The 17,940-nt window shown below is 33.9% G+C and overlaps 2 protein-coding genes across 3 annotated transcripts in view; both read right to left on the bottom strand.

Moving 5' to 3' along the window:
- Window positions 1-730: 730 nt before the first annotated feature.
- LOC119605542 (sodium- and chloride-dependent neutral and basic amino acid transporter B(0+)-like) lies at window positions 731-8,834 on the bottom strand. The gene is made up of 11 exons (XM_037958720.1): window positions 8,504-8,834; window positions 8,210-8,344; window positions 8,010-8,152; window positions 5,262-5,307; window positions 5,152-5,194; window positions 4,960-5,086; window positions 4,572-4,899; window positions 4,361-4,509; window positions 1,502-1,624; window positions 1,228-1,434; window positions 731-1,160 (listed from the first exon to the last, which is right to left on the bottom strand). Exons 1-11 carry the CDS (start codon window positions 8,664-8,666, stop codon window positions 876-878), a joined length of 1,749 nt encoding a protein of 582 aa, XP_037814648.1. The 5' UTR covers window positions 8,667-8,834; the 3' UTR covers window positions 731-875.
- A 4,854-nt stretch (window positions 8,835-13,688) lies between these two features.
- The window catches only part of LOC119605531 (sodium-dependent proline transporter), a 29,279-nt gene continuing 25,027 nt past the window's right edge, over window positions 13,689-17,940 (bottom strand). For both annotated transcript variants that reach the window (XM_037958703.1, XM_037958704.1), the window contains exons 10-11: window positions 14,470-14,679; window positions 13,689-14,346 (exon numbers count right to left, since the gene is read on the bottom strand). In XM_037958703.1, coding sequence (XP_037814631.1) covers window positions 14,089-14,346; window positions 14,470-14,679 — 468 coding nt within the window. In that variant the 3' untranslated portion in view covers window positions 13,689-14,088. The remainder of the gene's footprint in view (window positions 14,347-14,469; window positions 14,680-17,940) is intronic.

The following is a 17,940-nucleotide window of genomic DNA, read 5'->3' as shown; positions in this document are numbered from 1 at the left end:
GAATTATGAAAAAACGTAATTTTTTTCGAGGTAGTCCGAAATTTTTACTCATAACTTTTCACGTTGTGAACCGAATTTGCTAATTTTCAATACCAAACTGCTTAGGATAATAATAAATATTTTGGGTGAATTTGGTTGATTTCCTTTACTTAGTTTTAACGTGAGCGTGTTTTACACAGACAGACAGACAGACGGACATATATAATAATAATAATAATACCATTATCCGGCTGTATGTACATTGGTATGGGGGCTATAAGAACTTTTGAACAGATTCTAAGAATTTTAAACCGTGTTCATCTCTGGATGGAAAATAGTCTAGTGACAACATTTGTTGAATTAGGGGCTATAGTTTCCAAAACAAAATTCCAATCAAGAATGAATGAATTTCCGTTATATACGAGCCGATTTTTATCTGAGGCCTTTCGAAAATTAATTTAACCTATAATTGCAACGAAAGACGGACATTTATAAATCGAATTCACTAACTATAAGGGTAAGAATTTATATATTTTGTAGGGTTGCAAAATTATACTGTTAAATCACAAATATTATGACAATATGTAATCTACTCACGATGGTTAAGGCACATCTCAAGAGCCATTAACATGATATCAAAATTTCATATAATTCCTTTGAGTGAAGCAGGAAAAATTTATGAAAATCCTTAAAAAAGTCCGTTCTTATTCTTTGACCCACATCATTTCAGGATAAAAATTTTGATGAATGGTTTTTTAGTATCAAACACGCTTTTATTTACAGTGGGAACCTTATTTTTCTCCATACAAACGGAGCATATATGATTCGATGTAACCGAAAATCTAACTTTTTGGAAAAGAAAACACATTTAATTTAATTTTAAATAGTATACAAAATCATGCATTTTCTCCATCGTCTATAACATTTAACGGATGTGACATATTGCCATTATTAATAATTTCTTCATATTTATGACGATCTTCCACTTTGACCGGATACCAGTCAGTAGGACGAGCACTTTTCAAAAGGCGGGCAGTGAAAGGTCCCTTAGCCTTGACCAAACAATAAATAACATAACCGGGCACACATAACCAAGGCAAAGGTCTCAGCAGTAAGTTAAAAATTGTAATTGAAGTACGACCATAAATACTATGAATAAATGAAACCAATAGGCCCTCAGTCTAAAAGAAAATAATATTTTTGTTAGTTAAAAAATGTTTTAGATATAAAAGTTTCAGTGATACTTACCAAAGCTATTAATAGCACTATAGGAGCTAAAAATCTTAAAGCAAAAACTTTCCAGGTGGCAAAACGTTCATTAATCATAAATTCTAAGTCACGTTGAAACCGTTCACGTCCATAAACCCATAAAACGGCCAAAATTACCAGTAAATCAATTAATGATTGTGTTACCAAAGTGTCGAACCTTAAAAATAGGAAATTCTCATAGCCATGCTAAAAACATAAAAAGTTTGCAATTTAGATATTTTAAAAATCAAGAATCTTGTAGATGTGAACGTACCTCAGTGGCAAAATATAGTGAAAATATTGCCATTGCAAATATAAAACCCATGGTGAATTTATTTTTCTTTAATGTTGTAAATTCATCGAAAATACTGTACAATATTATATTTAATTGGATGATCTATATGTAAAAAAAAAAAAAAACAAAATAGTTATTATTACATTGCTCACTATGGCACAGAACAAAAAATTTGTTTATTAATTAGTCAGACTTTTCTGAACATAACATTCAGAGAATTAAATAAAGGATTTATAGTCGGCAATACCGAATCTTATACAACCGCCACCTAAGCATATGTCAGTTCAGTTCTAGTTCAATTATAGATCAGTTCTAGTTCAGTTACAGATCAGTTCTAGTTCAGTTCTAGTTCAGTTAGAGTTCAGTTACAGTTCAGTTCTAGTTCAGTTCTAGTTCTGTTCTAGTTCTGTTCTAGTTCTGGTCTAATTCAGTTCTAGTTCAGTTATAGTTCATTTCTAGTTCAGTTATAGTTCAGTTCTAGTGCAGTTATAGTTCAGTTATAGTTCATTTATAGTTCAGTTCTAGTTCAGTTTTGTTCAGTTATAGTTCAGTTCTAGTTCAGTTCTAGTTCATTTATAGTTCAGTTCTAGTTCAGTTCTAGTTCAGTTCTAGTTCAGTTCTAGTTCAGTTCTAGTTCAGTTCTAGTTCAGTTCTAGTTCAGTTCTAGTTCAGTTCTAGTTCTAGTTCAGTTCTAGTTCAGTTCTAGTTCAGTTCTAGTTCAGTTCTAGTTCAGTTCTAGTTCAGTTCTAGTTCAGTTCTAGTTCAGTTCTAGTTCAATTCTAGTTCAGTTCTAGTTCAGTTACAGATCAGTTCTATTTCAGTTCTAGTTCAGTTAGAGTTCAGTTACAGTTCAGTTCTAGTTCAGTTCTAGTTCTGTTCTAGTTCAGGTCTAATTCAGTTCTAGTTCAGTTATAGTTCAGTTCTAGTTCAGTTATAGTTCAGTTCTAGTGCAGTTATAGTTCAGTTATAGTTCATTTATAGTTCAGTTCTAGTTCAGTTCTGTTCAGTTCTAGTTCAGTTCTAGTTCAGTTCTAGTTCAGTTCTAGTTCAGTTCTAGTTCAGTTCTAGTTCAGTTCTAGTTCAGTTCTAGTTCAGTTCTAGTTCAGTTCTAGTTCAGTTCTAGTTCAGTTCTAGTTCAGTCTAGTTCAGTTCTAGTTCAGTTCTAGTTCAGTTCTAGTTCAGTTCTAGTTCAGTTCTAGTTCAATTCTAGTTCAGTTCTAGTTCAGTTCTAGTTCAATTCTAGTTCAGTTCTAGTTTAGTTCTAGTTCAGTTCTAGTTCAGTTCTAGTCAGTTCTAGTTCAGTTCTAGTTCAGTTCTAGTTCAGTTTCTAGTTCAGTTCTAGGTTCTAGTTCAGTTTTAGTTCAGTTCTAGTTCAGTTCTAGTTCAGTTCTAGTTCAGTTCTAGTTCAGTTCTAGTTCAGTTCTAGTTCAGTTCTAGTTCAGTTCTAGTTCAGTTCTAGTTCAGTTCTAGTTCAGTTATAGTTCAGTTATAGTTCTAGGTGAATTCTAGTTCAGTTCTAGTTCAGTTCTAGTTCAGTTCTAGTTCAGTTTTAGTTCAGTTCTAGTTCAGTTCTAGTTCAGTTCTAGTTCAGTTCTAGTTCAGTTATAGTTCAGTTATAGTTTTAGGTGAATTCTAGGTCAGTTCTAGTTCAGTTCTAGTTCAGTTCTAGTTCAGTTCTAGTTCAGTTCTAGTTCAGTTCTAGTTCAGTTCTAGTTCAGTTCTAGTTCAGTTCTAGTTCAGTTCTAGTTCAGTTCTAGTTCAGTTCTAGTTCAGTTCTAGTTCAGTTCTAGTTCAGTTCTAGTTCAGTTCCAGTTCAGTTCTAGTTCTGTTCTAGTTCAGTTCTAGTTCAGTTCTAGTTCAGTTCTAGTTCAGTTCTAGTTCAGTTCTAGTTCAGTTCTAGTTCAGTTCTAGTTCAGTTCTAGTTCAGTTCTAGTTCAGTTCTAGTTCAGTTCTAGTTCAGTTCTAGTTCAGTTCTAGTTCAGTTCTAGTTCAGTTCTAGTTCAGTTCTAGTTCAGTTCTAGTTCAGTTCTAGTTCAGTTCTAGTTCAGTTCTAGTCAGTTCTAGTTCAGTTCTAGTTCAGTTCTAGTTCAGTTCTAGTTCAGTTCTAGTTCAGTTCTAGTTCAGTTCTAGTTCAGTTCTAGTTCAGTTCTAGTTCAGTTCTAGTTCAGTTCTAGTTCAGTTCTAGTTCAGTTCTAGTTCAGTTCTAGTTCAGTTCTAGTTCAGTTCTAGTTCAGTTCTAGTTCAGTTCTAGTTCAGTTCTAGTTCAGTTCTAGTTCAGTTCTAGTTCAGTTCTAGTTCAGTTCTAGTTCAGTTCTAGTTCAGTTCTAGTTCAGTTCTAGTTCATTCAGTTCAATTCTAGTTCAGTTCTAGTTCAGTTCTAGTTCAGTTCTAGTTCAGTTCTAGTTCAGTTCTAGTACAGTTCTAGTTCAGTTCTAGTTCAGTTTTAGTTCAGTTTTAGTTCAGTTCTAGTTTAGTTCTAGTATAGTTCTAGTTTAGTTCAAGTTCAGTTCTAGTTCGGTTCTAGTTCGGCTCTAGTTCAGTTCTAGTTCAGTTCCGGTCTGGTTCCGTTCAATTTTTGTCCCATATGGTGCAGTAGTTTTTTGGGTTATCAATGACGAACATACATATACATGGCGTGAGATCCATCGTGATTTCAACAAACATACGGACATTGCTAGACGGATTTAAAATCCAATAACCACAGTATATATTAATTTATGGTTCTACGATTAATATTTTGATGTCTTACAAATTTATCGCTTCAAATTTAGTTATTTCTGTCCCACAGTGTTTTATAGTAATCATAACAAAAAATTAAATCGTTTCCAATATTCTTACCATTAATGTTACACCCGCTAAAACTAGCATGAAATAGAACATAATTGACCACAAATTTCCCCATTGCAAAGAATCAAAAACACTGCCACCAGTCAAATATAAAGCCAGGTAAGGTGTAGTTCCTCCATGAAAACTATCATGAGTTAATACTTTAAGAAGATACAAAAATTATAACAAATTCTACAAATATAATTATTAAAAATAAACTTACATGACACACAGCCCTTTATTAACAGCTCCATTATGGAATACAATATGATCATCAACATATGGCCCCCACCAATTAACCAACTGGTGTATCTGATATTAGTATTGAACTTGTTAAAACTAGCCAAAGTTAAAATTAAACCCCAACCTGGGCCAAACGCTGATATGCCATAATTCGGTATAGACTTTATGCCATCAATAAAATCATGCCAATTTGGTGTGAAGATATCCGAGAAGACTTCACCAACACCGGATATAAAACTGAGACGTATAATGAGTACAATCAATAAAACAATAACAATACAAACCGAATAACGTATTAATTGGCCTATCTGGATTAGAAAATCGTTAAAGAAATTTGCATAGTTTTAATTATTTTAATGCTAACGAACCTGACAAATTTTTCGAAATTTTTCAGCCACTATTGCTATAATTATCCAAATACATATTGCCGACATTATAAGTTCAGACGAGAGGGTTAATTTTGAACCAAAAATATGAAACTCGCTAAAGAGAGATCTGTAAGATGAAGTAATAAGAAAAAATTAAGAAATTTTATTTACTGTTTGTCAAGTAGTACTTACTGAAAGTAGGAATTAGAAGGAACTTGGAAAAAATTTTGGTAATCTGAAATTTAAAATTTTAGCATTAAATTTATATTTCTATTCAATTATAATATAATTTAGTTACTTACCCAAATAATCCTCGGTTTCATTACTAGTCGGTTTTGTATTACAGAACTAAATATAAGAAATAAATTTGTTATTAAATTTATAGTTCAAGTATATAAATAAAGTCCATATGTACGTCTGGACAAAAGTGTGTGTAGCTCTTACTACAAATATTCTCTATTAACAGAATTTGGTTAGTATTCGAAATAGGCAATATCGGTGCGCGATTTCACATTACTCCTACAGAATTTACTTTATAAAGATGCCATATTTCTCCTAGAAACCGGATTCTTACTGGTTAGAAAGTAGTTCTTAATTTTTATTGAAGTTGTTTGATATTAAAATTGGGCAATATCAGTCCACGATTTCAACTAGCCCCAGAAAACAGTTTAAAAAGTCGTAACTGGGTTTAAAATACTATTATTGCGAATCATCTCGACATAAATAAGTTTTTTTTTATAAGAATCGGTTCATAATTGACCCTACCCCCCATATCAGGTCCTTTTCTGACTTTAACGCTCATAACTGTCTTAAAAGAATTAAAGAATTTCTTTATCTATTTTTATAAGGATCGGTTCATAATAGACCCTACCCAATATAATATCCCATCAGCTTAAAAATACCAGTATCACGATGAAATTCGAATATGTAAACAAATTTTATAGAAATTTAAAACTTTGCACAAAATTTCATGATCGAGTCATTTTTAGAAGAAAAAACTTTTACAAAAACTTTACCGATCCATAATCCGACCAGCATGAATCTTATAAATGAGCATTGTTGCCTGATTAGCAAATTTTAGAAAATTTAGAAAAATCTCTGCGCATATAGAATAGATAACTTCTATCAAAATCGGCAGTTTTATACTAAACACCACCTGGATAACAATCTTGCCGCGATGTGGTAGCTTAAGTGTCGGCAGTGGTTCACTTGTATTGCAAATACACTCGGCATAAGCCCTTTGTATTTGGAAGACACTGAACTCAAAAGCCTTCATGACCAAAGGTTATCCCTCCTATTCTCAATTCCCCCTTTTCCTATATAGAATCCCGTCTCCTCCTCATCCCCCACTTGTAAGGTTTAGATGGTTGGCAGCAGTGCCGAGAACCTGAATGGCTAAGATTAGACGCTAACAGCTCCCCTCCGGTGCCATGACACTGGCCGGTTGTAACTCCAGCCCATGTACGCCGTCATTGCATGGATCGTTTCTTCCCTTACGTGCCTACCAACGTATGGATATGATAATTAACAAAAAACAAAAACAACGCAGAAAGGATGAGATTGGATCCTCATCCAAAGACGAGATTCTCGTCTGTAGTCAAGAGACAGTCAGTCTCTCATGTAGTGGGAGCGATAGACATAGCACTCTTCTACCCTCAAAAAGCTTGACAAATACCCCTCAATCCGACGCCAAGGCTGGCGACCAATCGAGGAAAAAAAAGGCCAAAAAGGAAAAGACGGAAAGACATTCTCAAAGCCAGATATACCAAGTCTGTTTTAATTCTCGACAAGATTGCCAAGAATGCTGCTAACGGTACTCTTCATGAACGCAATGAAGATGATCGCGTCAAATATCAAGCTGTGGTGGATGAGTACCAAAAGTTTTTGTAGACCGCACCCAGCACATCTTGCTATTACATGTCCTCAATATTCGCGGCAACATAAGAATCTTTGTCGATAGTCAAGCGGCACTTCTATCACTAAATTCTTATACTACCACTTCTCTATTAGGTAGACAATTCAAGAAGGATCAGGCAAGGCTGGGTCACCTGTCTGATATTACGCTTGTTTGGGTCCCTGCGCATATGGACTACTATGATAATGAACAAGCAGATGAGCTTGCCAGAACGGGATCTGCTCTTGATATTTCCAATGCCGTTTCAGTAGCAACTCCGTTAGGATTTATCAGGAGCAGTATCCTCAGATTCTTTCCTCAAAATGCTGAACATAGATGGAATAACCTAGACACATGTAGAGGGGCCAAGTTGTTGTGGCCCACCTTCAATGAGAAACGCACAAGGTGTCTTGTGCGTTTCTCATTGAAGTAGGCAGGACATATCGAGGCTGATAGCAGTGATAACAGGACACTGGGTGATAGGCAGACATGTAAGTCGGCTTGGGCTCCCTTTCAACGATCACTGTCGCAGTTGCAAAGACCGGGAAAAGGAAGAAACGGTCTTCCATCTCTCTCTGTGAATGCCTTGCTCTGGCCGTAAAGAGAAACCGCTTCCTTGGCAGTTACTTCATATCTAACCTTGGTGAGATATCTGGTTCTAGACTTAATGATATCCTCAGATTTCTCACAGCTACAGCCTGGATCTAATACTATAAATACTACATCTGACGAGTGGAGTCTCTTCGACTCTACTTGACAGTTCGCGTGCAGTGAACTACCACGTTAACCAACCAACCAATACTAAACATTGTTTTTTTTTTTTTGAGTTATGTTCGAAAGATCCGGTTAGGGGAGAAAATGTACCGACAACTACCATTTTAAATAAATTTAGTCCTTGATGTAAAAAATTTCACTGACAGTCGGACGGACGGACGGACGGATGGACGGACTGCACTAAATCGACTCAGAAAATTATTCTGAGGTGTAGGGCCGATTATCCATAAACTAATAATGAACTCCTCACTATGAAAAGAGCCGAAACTGACTGGGAATATATAAAATCCAGAAAAGTAGGGGCTAATATTTATATGTGTTACAAACATTACCTACAATTCATAATAAGTAACAACTGATGGTAAAAATTAAACTTACTTACATCAACCCAATTGTAGGTACCAGCACAACTCCAGGGTAATTGAGTTTTGAATGAGCCTATCAAATATACCAGTGGAATCATGGCAAATAGACTGTAAAATATCAGCACCAAGACGTTCAGTGCCAAGGAAACATAACCAATGCCTAAAAGAAAACATTATTTAAAATTAAACATTGTCTTTCAAAAGTTCCAAAACTTACCTTTAAATATGGGAGATATACGAAAAGCCGATATAAAACCACTGCTAGAAAATTGGCCCATAAAAGATTGAACCATCAGAAGAGGCACAGTATATAAAGCTAAACTTATAATAAAAGCGGGTAAAAGGGAAGTAACTGAAAAATAAAAGATGTAAGCATTAGTTTCTTATTAAAATCATAAAATCACCATTTTGTTATTTAGTATATTTTAAAAATGATTTCTTTCACTTTATTAAAATTTCATCACTTGAAACACATCTTTCTTTGTTTAAAAAAAAATACCCCAAAACTCACCTGATACTTTTTCTGATAGCTGTATATATAATAGAAAAATATCCATGCGATAGGATAGACCCAATCCAGCAAATATAAAATCACTGATCTTGGACCAATGGCCACGATTTACATTGGGCACAAACGGTCTACGTCCACTTTCATATGATGATTCATAGATCATGTTTTATTTTTTTTTATTTTTAAAAAAATGCCTACTACTTTGTTTTAAATAATTATAAATTTCTTTAAATCTATTCAGATGAGAGTGTAACAAATAAATGTCATCAGAGATTTTACGAGCGACACATTTCACCGCATTGTTGTCAAATTGTTTGCCGACTTAAGAAGGGGGATGGAATGTTAAATGTAAGTTTCAGAGAAGAAAAAGTACATAATATTATGTTTATATAATACCCTACAGTTGGTATTTTTAGCAGATTTATCAGTAGGAAAGATGTGGACTTTGGAACTGAGAGTTAATAAATTTGCTTTAAGATGTGGGCAGCAAAATAAGGTAGAATAATAGGATCGAAGTAAACTACCCGATCAAAATGGAGTCCCTTCGACTTTACTTGATTATTCGCGCCACTATATCTATCCGATCAAAACCCTTATGGAATTCCTAAAAGTCCTAATAATAGTTATAATAATATACCCTACATTAAGTCGTTTCTAATACACGTTAAAGACCTTGAAATTTTATATTTTGTAGCTTTTCAAGTTTAAACGAATTCAGGCTCGTAAATTTCGAGTCATGTTTTGTCACATTTTAGTCGTTCTGGCAATTAAAAAAATTTTTTTTAATTAAATCTAAATGTAGTGTTTTTCCAAGTCGTTGCTTAACGCCAACAAATTTCACAAAAAATTCAATAATATTTATTTCTTGAAATTTGATAAGGAAATTGATAATTAATAATATGGTCTTATGCAAGGTCTTATCAGCAGTACGACTATGTATAGAATAATACATACGGGTATGTGTATTTTTAAGTAAGAAAGAAAACATTTGTGGTTTTTAATCTATTTATGTTAAATAGTAGAGGCAAGTACATAAAAGATCTATGATTAATCACAACCGATCATATGATGCTAAACGTATTCTTGGCACATCACATCCCAGCAAAATATGTAAAATTTACTTGCTTAATAAACTCGTTCAGTCTACGACTGAAAGGGGTTTCTTTCTACCCAGCAGTTCGACAAAGAGTCAATAGAAAAAGACAGAAATTTACAAAAAACGTCTAATTCGTCTTTAGCCACGAATATATTCAACTTGACGTGTTGCTGATGCTTATGCTCAATGATATAAGTTGGATACTCCTGCGAAATACCTCGAAGTGATCCTTCTATAATCTGAATATTAAGAATACGATAAATACCTAAGGCTAATATATCAATCTATACTTGCAAGAGTGGTTTTTACCAACTGGGGTGTTAACCCTAAAGGTACTCCGTTAACCATACTGAACTGATTACCAGCTGATCAGATAGCGATCCAATTTGTCCATAATTCTGCGGTCAGAATGCCTGAAGTTCGTGGTCTGGTTGTAATAACATGGGGCAATCTCGAATAATAAAACATTTCAAATCTTTGCACCATTTAGATAAACGCTTCCTTATCTTGATTCCTGACAGGGATTCAGTATCTGAGTCCTTCTCGCCCAATGTTGTATCGAATGTTGCCAGTGATTGAACGATTTTGTATTAAATCCTCTTTCAGACTGCAGTGTTCTCCAGGCAGAAATATATGCTATCAAACGTGTGACAAAATGGCTGAATATGTACAACAAAGCTGCGATCAGAAATCTAACGGGTGTCTTTACGATATCTAGGTTAACCGGAGAATGCCGGGTGTTTCTTAATAAAATAGCGGTTAACACTAATATAGGTTCCTCGACATAGTAATTGTCAGGGTAACTGTATATCTGACTAACTTACCCGGAATGGTGCTATGGGAGGATGAAATAAACGGGTAAGGCCCTTGTTAACAATGAACCACGAACTCATCAGGAATGGTGCTATAAGGTGGAGGATAAAATTTTCAGGTCAACCTGGCCTTTATATAACGAACCTAAGTCAATCTTAATGTCAAGTTTTAGTGGGGAACATATACAAACTCTGTTATCGATAGTAACGTTACACTGTGTTATTGGAAATCCTGTGGTTGTTTTAACACAGAATAATTATATAAAGTTCTCCTACGACTACTAGGGTATCCTTGTAAGGCTATCTTTTGTACCTAAAACCTAGTTTTATGTAACCAGAAATTATTCTATAACGTATGGCGGATATTTGTCCATAACTTACCTATAACTTTAAAAAAACTTTCTTTCTGAAACTGAATCTAATATCGGTTTTTCTATATTATGCACAATTTTCTCGGAATTCTTCAGATCCGTGGCGAGACCAGTTAACGTGGTCCTATCGTCCAAAAAATTTCTAGAATTCATTTTTATAACTTAGGGTATAAGTTTATAGGCAGAGACGGCCAACATTCGCAAATTCTGTAAAATTATAAAATTGATTATTTGGGAAACAAGTATATAGTCACGGGGACTGAAAGATCAAAATTTCAGAATCAGCCCGCCAAATAACATTGGTATTAGTGAAAATTATATGAAAAGATTTTTCATCGTCGGCATGTGTAATTACAAAAATTACTATTATAAAGGTGATATCGACGGAAATTTCTATTTTCGAAAATATAATTATAGACACATACTTTTTTATCGCGGTTTTATGATTTGGTAAATGTCAATTTAAAAACTAATTCAATCACGCAATATTTTGTCAGTTAAATAGTTTTGTATCATTGTTTTTAGAAAAAATCGAAGTTCATTACATTTTTTAGGTTATAAACTGATTTTCGAAAGGGTGGTTGGGGTAATTCGGAATCGATTTTAGTTAAGTTTCAATGAGTGAATTTAAAAGTGATTAATTTTTGGAAATAATTGTGTAAATGGACATGTTATATAGTCTGAGGGCTTTATTCATAAAATTTATCAAAGGGTTATAAGGACAATTTTCATACAAAATTTTGTTCGATCAACCTTTTGTACATAAATAGGTTATAAATAGGCAAGAAGTATCGAAAAAAGGACCCAGAAGGGAAAAAACTGAACGAACTAAGGAACGAAAGAACTAACGAACGAACTAACGAACGAAGAACGAACGAACGAACGAACTGAAACGAAGAAAGAACGAACGAAACGAACGAACGAACGAACGAACGAACGAACGGAACGAACGAACGAAGAAACGAACGAAAGAACGAACTAACAAGCAACGACGACAGAACGAACGAACGAACGAACGACGAACGAACGAAAGAACGAACGAACGAACGAACGAACGAAAACGTAACGAACGAACTACAGAACGAACGACGAACGAACGAACGAACGAACGAAACGAACGAACGAACGAACGAACGAAACGAACGAACGAACGAACAACAAAACGAACGAACGAACGAACGAACTAACGAAAACGAACGAACGAACGAACGAACGAACGAACGAACGAACGAACGAAAATAACGAAACGAAACGAACTAACGAACTAACTAACGAACTAACTAACGAACGAACGAACGAACTAACTAACTAACTAACGAACGAAACTAACTAACTAACTAACTAACTAACGAACTAACTAACTAACTAACTAACTAACTAACTAACAACTAACTAACTAACGAACTAACTAACTAACTAACTAACTAACTAACTAACTAACTAACTAACTCACTAACAAACTAGCTAACTAACTAACTAACTAACTAACTAACAAACTAGCTAACTAACTAACTAACTAAACTATTCTTTTTTAATAATAAAGCATTTTAACTAACCTTGGACCCCTATTCGGGGGGTACGGTTGTATGGGGCTATGCGAAATAATGGACTGATTTTAACCATTTTCAATAGGCTTTGTCCTTGGTTCAAAAGAAGAGTACAAATCGACGCAGAAAGTGATTATAAGCCGATTGGGTGTGTGGTAAGGTGGGTGTAGGACCAGTATTTTTGGGTGCTACAAACATCAGCACATGAATTAGAACTGTAAACTCTATTAGAACGGAAAAATGCATATACTCTTATCAGAAGTATTATAGTTCTGACCTGATCATATCATAATTAATACAAGATTTTTCAGCATCATAGAGATTTTCGGAGAAAGGAACAAAATTTTGATGCCTGAATTTTACTTAATTAAGGGTCAATAACAACATCCCAGGGGAATACGAGTTGAATAAACAATATTATATACTTATGAATATTATAAATAAAATAAAATTTCTGAGAATGTTCAATAATCCGAAATAATAAGATTTAGTTTAGAGGCTTTATATTCTGAGTACTTATTAAATACACGTCTTCGTAGGAACGTAAATCTACCTACCGGAAAGTGTCGGGAACTGATATTCGATGTAAACATGTTTTATATGAACCAAAATCGGTGTAAAAAAATTATGAAACATTTTATAAAAACAGTCAATAATTCACCCTATCTCTCATATAAGGTCCTATCAGTAAATTTAATGAGTAATATCACCCTGATGTTTATAGGAGAGCATTCCTTTTACGGCATACGGTTTGATGGTGGGTATATTAGATTCGGCATAGCCGAATATAGCACTCTTACTTGTTTATTTTTCTTATCATAAAAGTAGAGATTGTACCCTTTGCTACTATACCTTACAAGTGAAAACGCTAACAATATATTGCAAACTTGGGGTGTTTGAACTGACATATATTAAGCTCTGACCATTTCGCATCCCATTTAATTAGAAATAACAGATTTATTACCAAAATATTTTGATATAATTTCCAAAATGTTAATTACATTTATGGCGTGACCTTGATATAAAACATAAATAATGTTTTTTAATAATAACGTTTTTGTTTTGTTATTAATTAAATTATAACGATAATTTTTCAATTAAATAAAACAAATACAAATGAATTGGTATTTAATTCGTTTTTTATTAGAATTATTTATATAAACATTTATATTTTTTATAACAAAATAATTTATATGACAAACAGAGTATAAAAATTTTTCCATAATTGCGATATTTAACAGTTATAATTTTTACAAATACAATACAATTTTTTTTGTTGTAGTTGAGTATTAAATTATTATTTAATTTATTATAATTTCATTGATTAAATAACCTTCGACTAGTAGAGGGAGTTAGTTAAAATTCTCATTCTAGAAGCAACAAAATAGTTTCGAAAACGTTACAGATTTTTGAATCAGACCCCTACATTCAAGTCCAAATTTATTTTAGAAAATAATTCAAAATATAATTAAATGCACATTAAATATGTTTTTAGACTGATATATTTATAATATCGGAGCTGATATGCAAATCGAGCTAAAATTATAAAATATTACAACAACCCCTTCTACTAAGATTAAAGCGTCAATCTTGTTCTGTAGCGTATTCAAAAAGTTCGACTTTGTCGGAATAAATAATTTCTATTATAATTTCTTATTTAATTTCTGTTCTTTTTTTTAACTTATCACTAAAAAATAACATATTTTGTTTTTATTATTTATAATTTCATATCTCGCATCTCATAAATATTTTGAAATAATCAACAAATTTGATGCTCATTATTCAAAATGACGAGCATTTCAGAGGTGCCCATTATCTCCTCATAAAAACGACGATTGTCAGCATCGACGGGATGCCAGTCGTGAGGCGCAAAACACTGACGAATGCGCTGCTTGAAGGAACCCGTAGTCTGAGTGATTTTATAGATCATATACAGGGGCACCACAATGTAAATAAAACTTTGTGTCAACAAAATGAGGACAGAGGGCGGATCGCTGGTGAAGAAGATAATTTGTGCCTATTAAAAAAAGTGAAAATAATAATAAAAATCCAATAAAATTAAAAGATTAGAAATAATAAATTAGGAGGCGTATTTTTAATTATGTTTATTCAAATTTAACAATCACTTGGGAATACTTACAATGCCACAGCCTATAAAGAAGGGTGTCACAAAACGCAGTAATATGTTAATTTTAAAATTTGATATCGTTTTGCCCAACATAAATTGCAAATCACACTGGAAACGTTCACGGCCATATATCCAAGTCGTAATTACAATTAGGAGTATGGAAATTGTCAAGTGTGTGACAGCTACAATGTCTGGGAGTAGATGGAGGTGTTCGAAACCTTGCTGGAAATAGATAAAAGGTGAAGAAATGTTAAAAGCTATGTATGTATGTGAGAATAAATAATGAAAAAGTTATGAATGAAATAGAACCACAAATAAGGAACTGAACTAGAACTGAATAGGGACTTAATTAGAACTCAACTAGAAATGAATTATAACTTACCTGAAACTGAAACTCTACTATAAATGAATGAGAACTCGAACTCTACTAGAACTACAACTGAACTAGAATTGAACTAGAACTAGAACTGAACTAGGAACTACTAGAACTGAACTAGAACTGAACTAGATATGAACTAGAACTGAACTAGAACTGAACTAAAACTGAACTAGAACTGAACTAGAACTGTACTAGAACTGAACTAGGCATGAACTAGAACTGAACTAGAACTGAACTAGAACTGAACTAGAACTGAACTAGAACTGAACTAGAACTGAACTAGAACTGAACTAGAACTGAACTAGAACTGAACTAGAACTGAACTAGAACTGAACTAGAACTGAACTAGAACTGAACTGAACTAGAACTGAACTAGAACTGAACTAGAACTGAACTAGAACTGAACTAGAACTGAACTAGAACTGAACTAGAACTGAACTAGAACTGAACTAGAACTGAACTAGAACTGAACTAGAACTGAACTAGAACTGAACTAGAACTGAACTAGAACTGAAGTAGAACTGAACTAGAACTGAACTAAAACTGAACTAGAACTGAAGTAGAACTGAACTAAAACTGAACTAGAACTGAAGTAGAACTGAACTAGAACTGAACTAGAACTGAACTAGAACTGAACTGGAACTGAACTAGAACAGAACTTGAACAGAACTAGAACTGAACTAGAACTGAACTAGAACTGAACTAGAACTGAACTAGAACTGAACTAGAACTAAACTAGAACTGAACTAGAACTGAACTAGAACTGAACTAGAACTGAACTAGAACTGAACTAGAACTGAACTAGAACTGAACTAGAACTGAACTAGAACTGAACTAGAATTGAACTAGAACTGAACTAGAACTGAACTAGAACTGAACTAGAACTGAACTAGAACTGACTAGAACTGAACTAGAACTGAACTAGAACTGAACTAGAACTGACTACTGAACTAGAACTGAACTAGAACTGAACTAGAACTGAACTAGAACTGAACTAGAACTGAACTAGAACTGAACTAGAACTGAACTAGAACTGAACTAGAGACTAGAACTGAACTAGAACTGAACTAGAACTGAACTAGAACTGAACTAGAACTGAACTAGAACTGAACTAGAACTGAACTAGAACTGAACTAGAACTGAACTAGAACTGAACTAGAACTGAACTAGAAACTGAACTAGATTGAACTAGAACTGAACTAGAACTGAACTAGAACTGAACTAGAACTGAACTAGAACTGAACTAGAACTGAACTAGAACTGAACTAGAACTGAACTAGAACTGAACTAGAACTGAACTAGAAACTGAACTAGAACTGAACTAGATACTGAACTAGAACTGAACTAGAACTGAACTAGAACTGACTAGAACTGAACTAGAACTGAACTAGAACTGAAACTAGAACTGAACTAGAACTGAACTAGAACTGAACTAGACGAACTATAACTGAACTAGAACTGAACTAGAACTGAACTAGAACTGAACTAGAACTGAACTAGAACTGACTAAACTGAACTAGGACTGAACTAAACTGAACTGACTAACTATAACTGAACTAGAACTGAACTAGAACTGAACTAGAACTGAACTAGAACTGAACTACTGAACTAGGAGCTGAACTAGAACCGAACTAGAACTGAACTAGAACTGAACTAGACCTGACTAGAACTGAACTAGAGCTGAACGAGAACTGAACTAGAAACTGAACTAGAACTGAACTAGAACTGAACTAGAACTGAACTAGAAACTGAACTAGAACGACTAGAACTGAACTAGAACTGAACTAGAACTTGAACTAGAACTGAACTAGGAACTGAACTAGAACTGAACTAGAACTGAACTAGAAACTGAACTAGAACTGAAATCTAGAACTGAACTAGACGAAAATAGAACTAACTAGAACTGAACTGACTGAACTAGAACTGGAACTAGAACTGAAACTAGAACTGAACTAGAACTGAACTAGAACTGAACTAGAACTGGAACTAGAAACTGAACTAGAACTGAACCTAGAAACTGAACTAGAACTGAACTAAGAAACTGAACTAGAACTGAACTAGAACTGAACTAGAACTGAACTAGAACTGAACTAGACCTAGAACTAGAAACTAGAACTAGAACTAGAACTAGAAACTGAACTAGAACTGAACTAGAACTGAACTAGAAACTGAACTAGAACTAGACCTACGCACTAGAACTGAACTAGAACTAGAACTGAACTAGAACTGAACTAGAACTGAACTAGAACTGAACTAGAACTGAACTAGAACTGAACTAGAACTGAACTAGAACTGAACTAGAACTGAACTAGAACTGAACTAGAACTGAACTAGAACTGAACTAGAATTGAACTAAAACTGAACTGAACTAGAACTGAACTAGAACTGAACTAGATATGAACTAGAACTGAACTAGAACTGAACTAGAACTGAACTAGAACTGAACTAGAACTGAACTAGAACTGAACTAGAACTAGAACTGAACTAGAACTGAACTGGAACTGAACTAGAACTGAACTAGAACTGAACTATAACTGAACTAGAACTGAACTAAAACTGAACTAGGATTGAACTAGAACTGAACTAGAGCTGAACTAGAACTGAACTAGAACTGAACTAGAACTGAACTAGAACTGAACTAGAACTGAACTAGAACTGAACTGAACTAGAACTGAACTAGAACTAAAACTGAACTAGAACTGAACTAGAACTGAACTAGAACTGAACTAGAACTGAACTAGAACTGAACTAGAACTGAACTAGAACTGAACTAGAACTGAACTAGAACTGAACTAACTGAACTAACTGAACTAGAACTGAACTAGAACTGAACTAGATATGAACTAGAACTGAACTGGAACTGAACTAGAACAGAACTTGAACAGAACTAGAACTGAACTAGAACTGAACTAGAACTGAACTAGAACTGAACTAGAACTGAACTAGGATTGAACTAGAACTGAACTAGAACTGAACTAGAACTAAACTAGAACTGAACTAGAACTGAACTAGAACTGAACTGGAACTGAACTAGAACAGAACTTGAACTGAACTAGAACTGAACTAGAACTGAACTAGAACAGAACTAGAACAGAACTAGAACA

Source organism: Lucilia sericata, unplaced genomic scaffold (genome assembly GCF_015586225.1).
Source record: "Lucilia sericata isolate MDLA Ls3-8-SP2 unplaced genomic scaffold, ASM1558622v1 Contig000495F_arrow, whole genome shotgun sequence".
NCBI classification, from domain to species: domain Eukaryota; kingdom Metazoa; phylum Arthropoda; class Insecta; order Diptera; family Calliphoridae; genus Lucilia; species Lucilia sericata.
This window is presented reverse-complemented; position numbering and strand designations above follow the sequence as displayed.

Coding starts and splice junctions, on each gene's coding strand:
- LOC119605542 (XM_037958720.1), bottom strand. CDS start 8,666: ATGATCTATGAATCATCATATGAAAGTGGACGTAGACCGTTTGTGCCC. Junction 8,345..8,503: donor GCTATCAGAAAAAGTATCAG/GTGAGTTTTGGG, acceptor TTTATTTTTCAG/TTACTTCCCTTTTACCCGCT. Junction 1,435..1,501: donor CACTATATTTTGCCACTGAG/GTACGTTCACAT, acceptor TTATGTTTTTAG/CATGGCTATGAGAATTTCCT.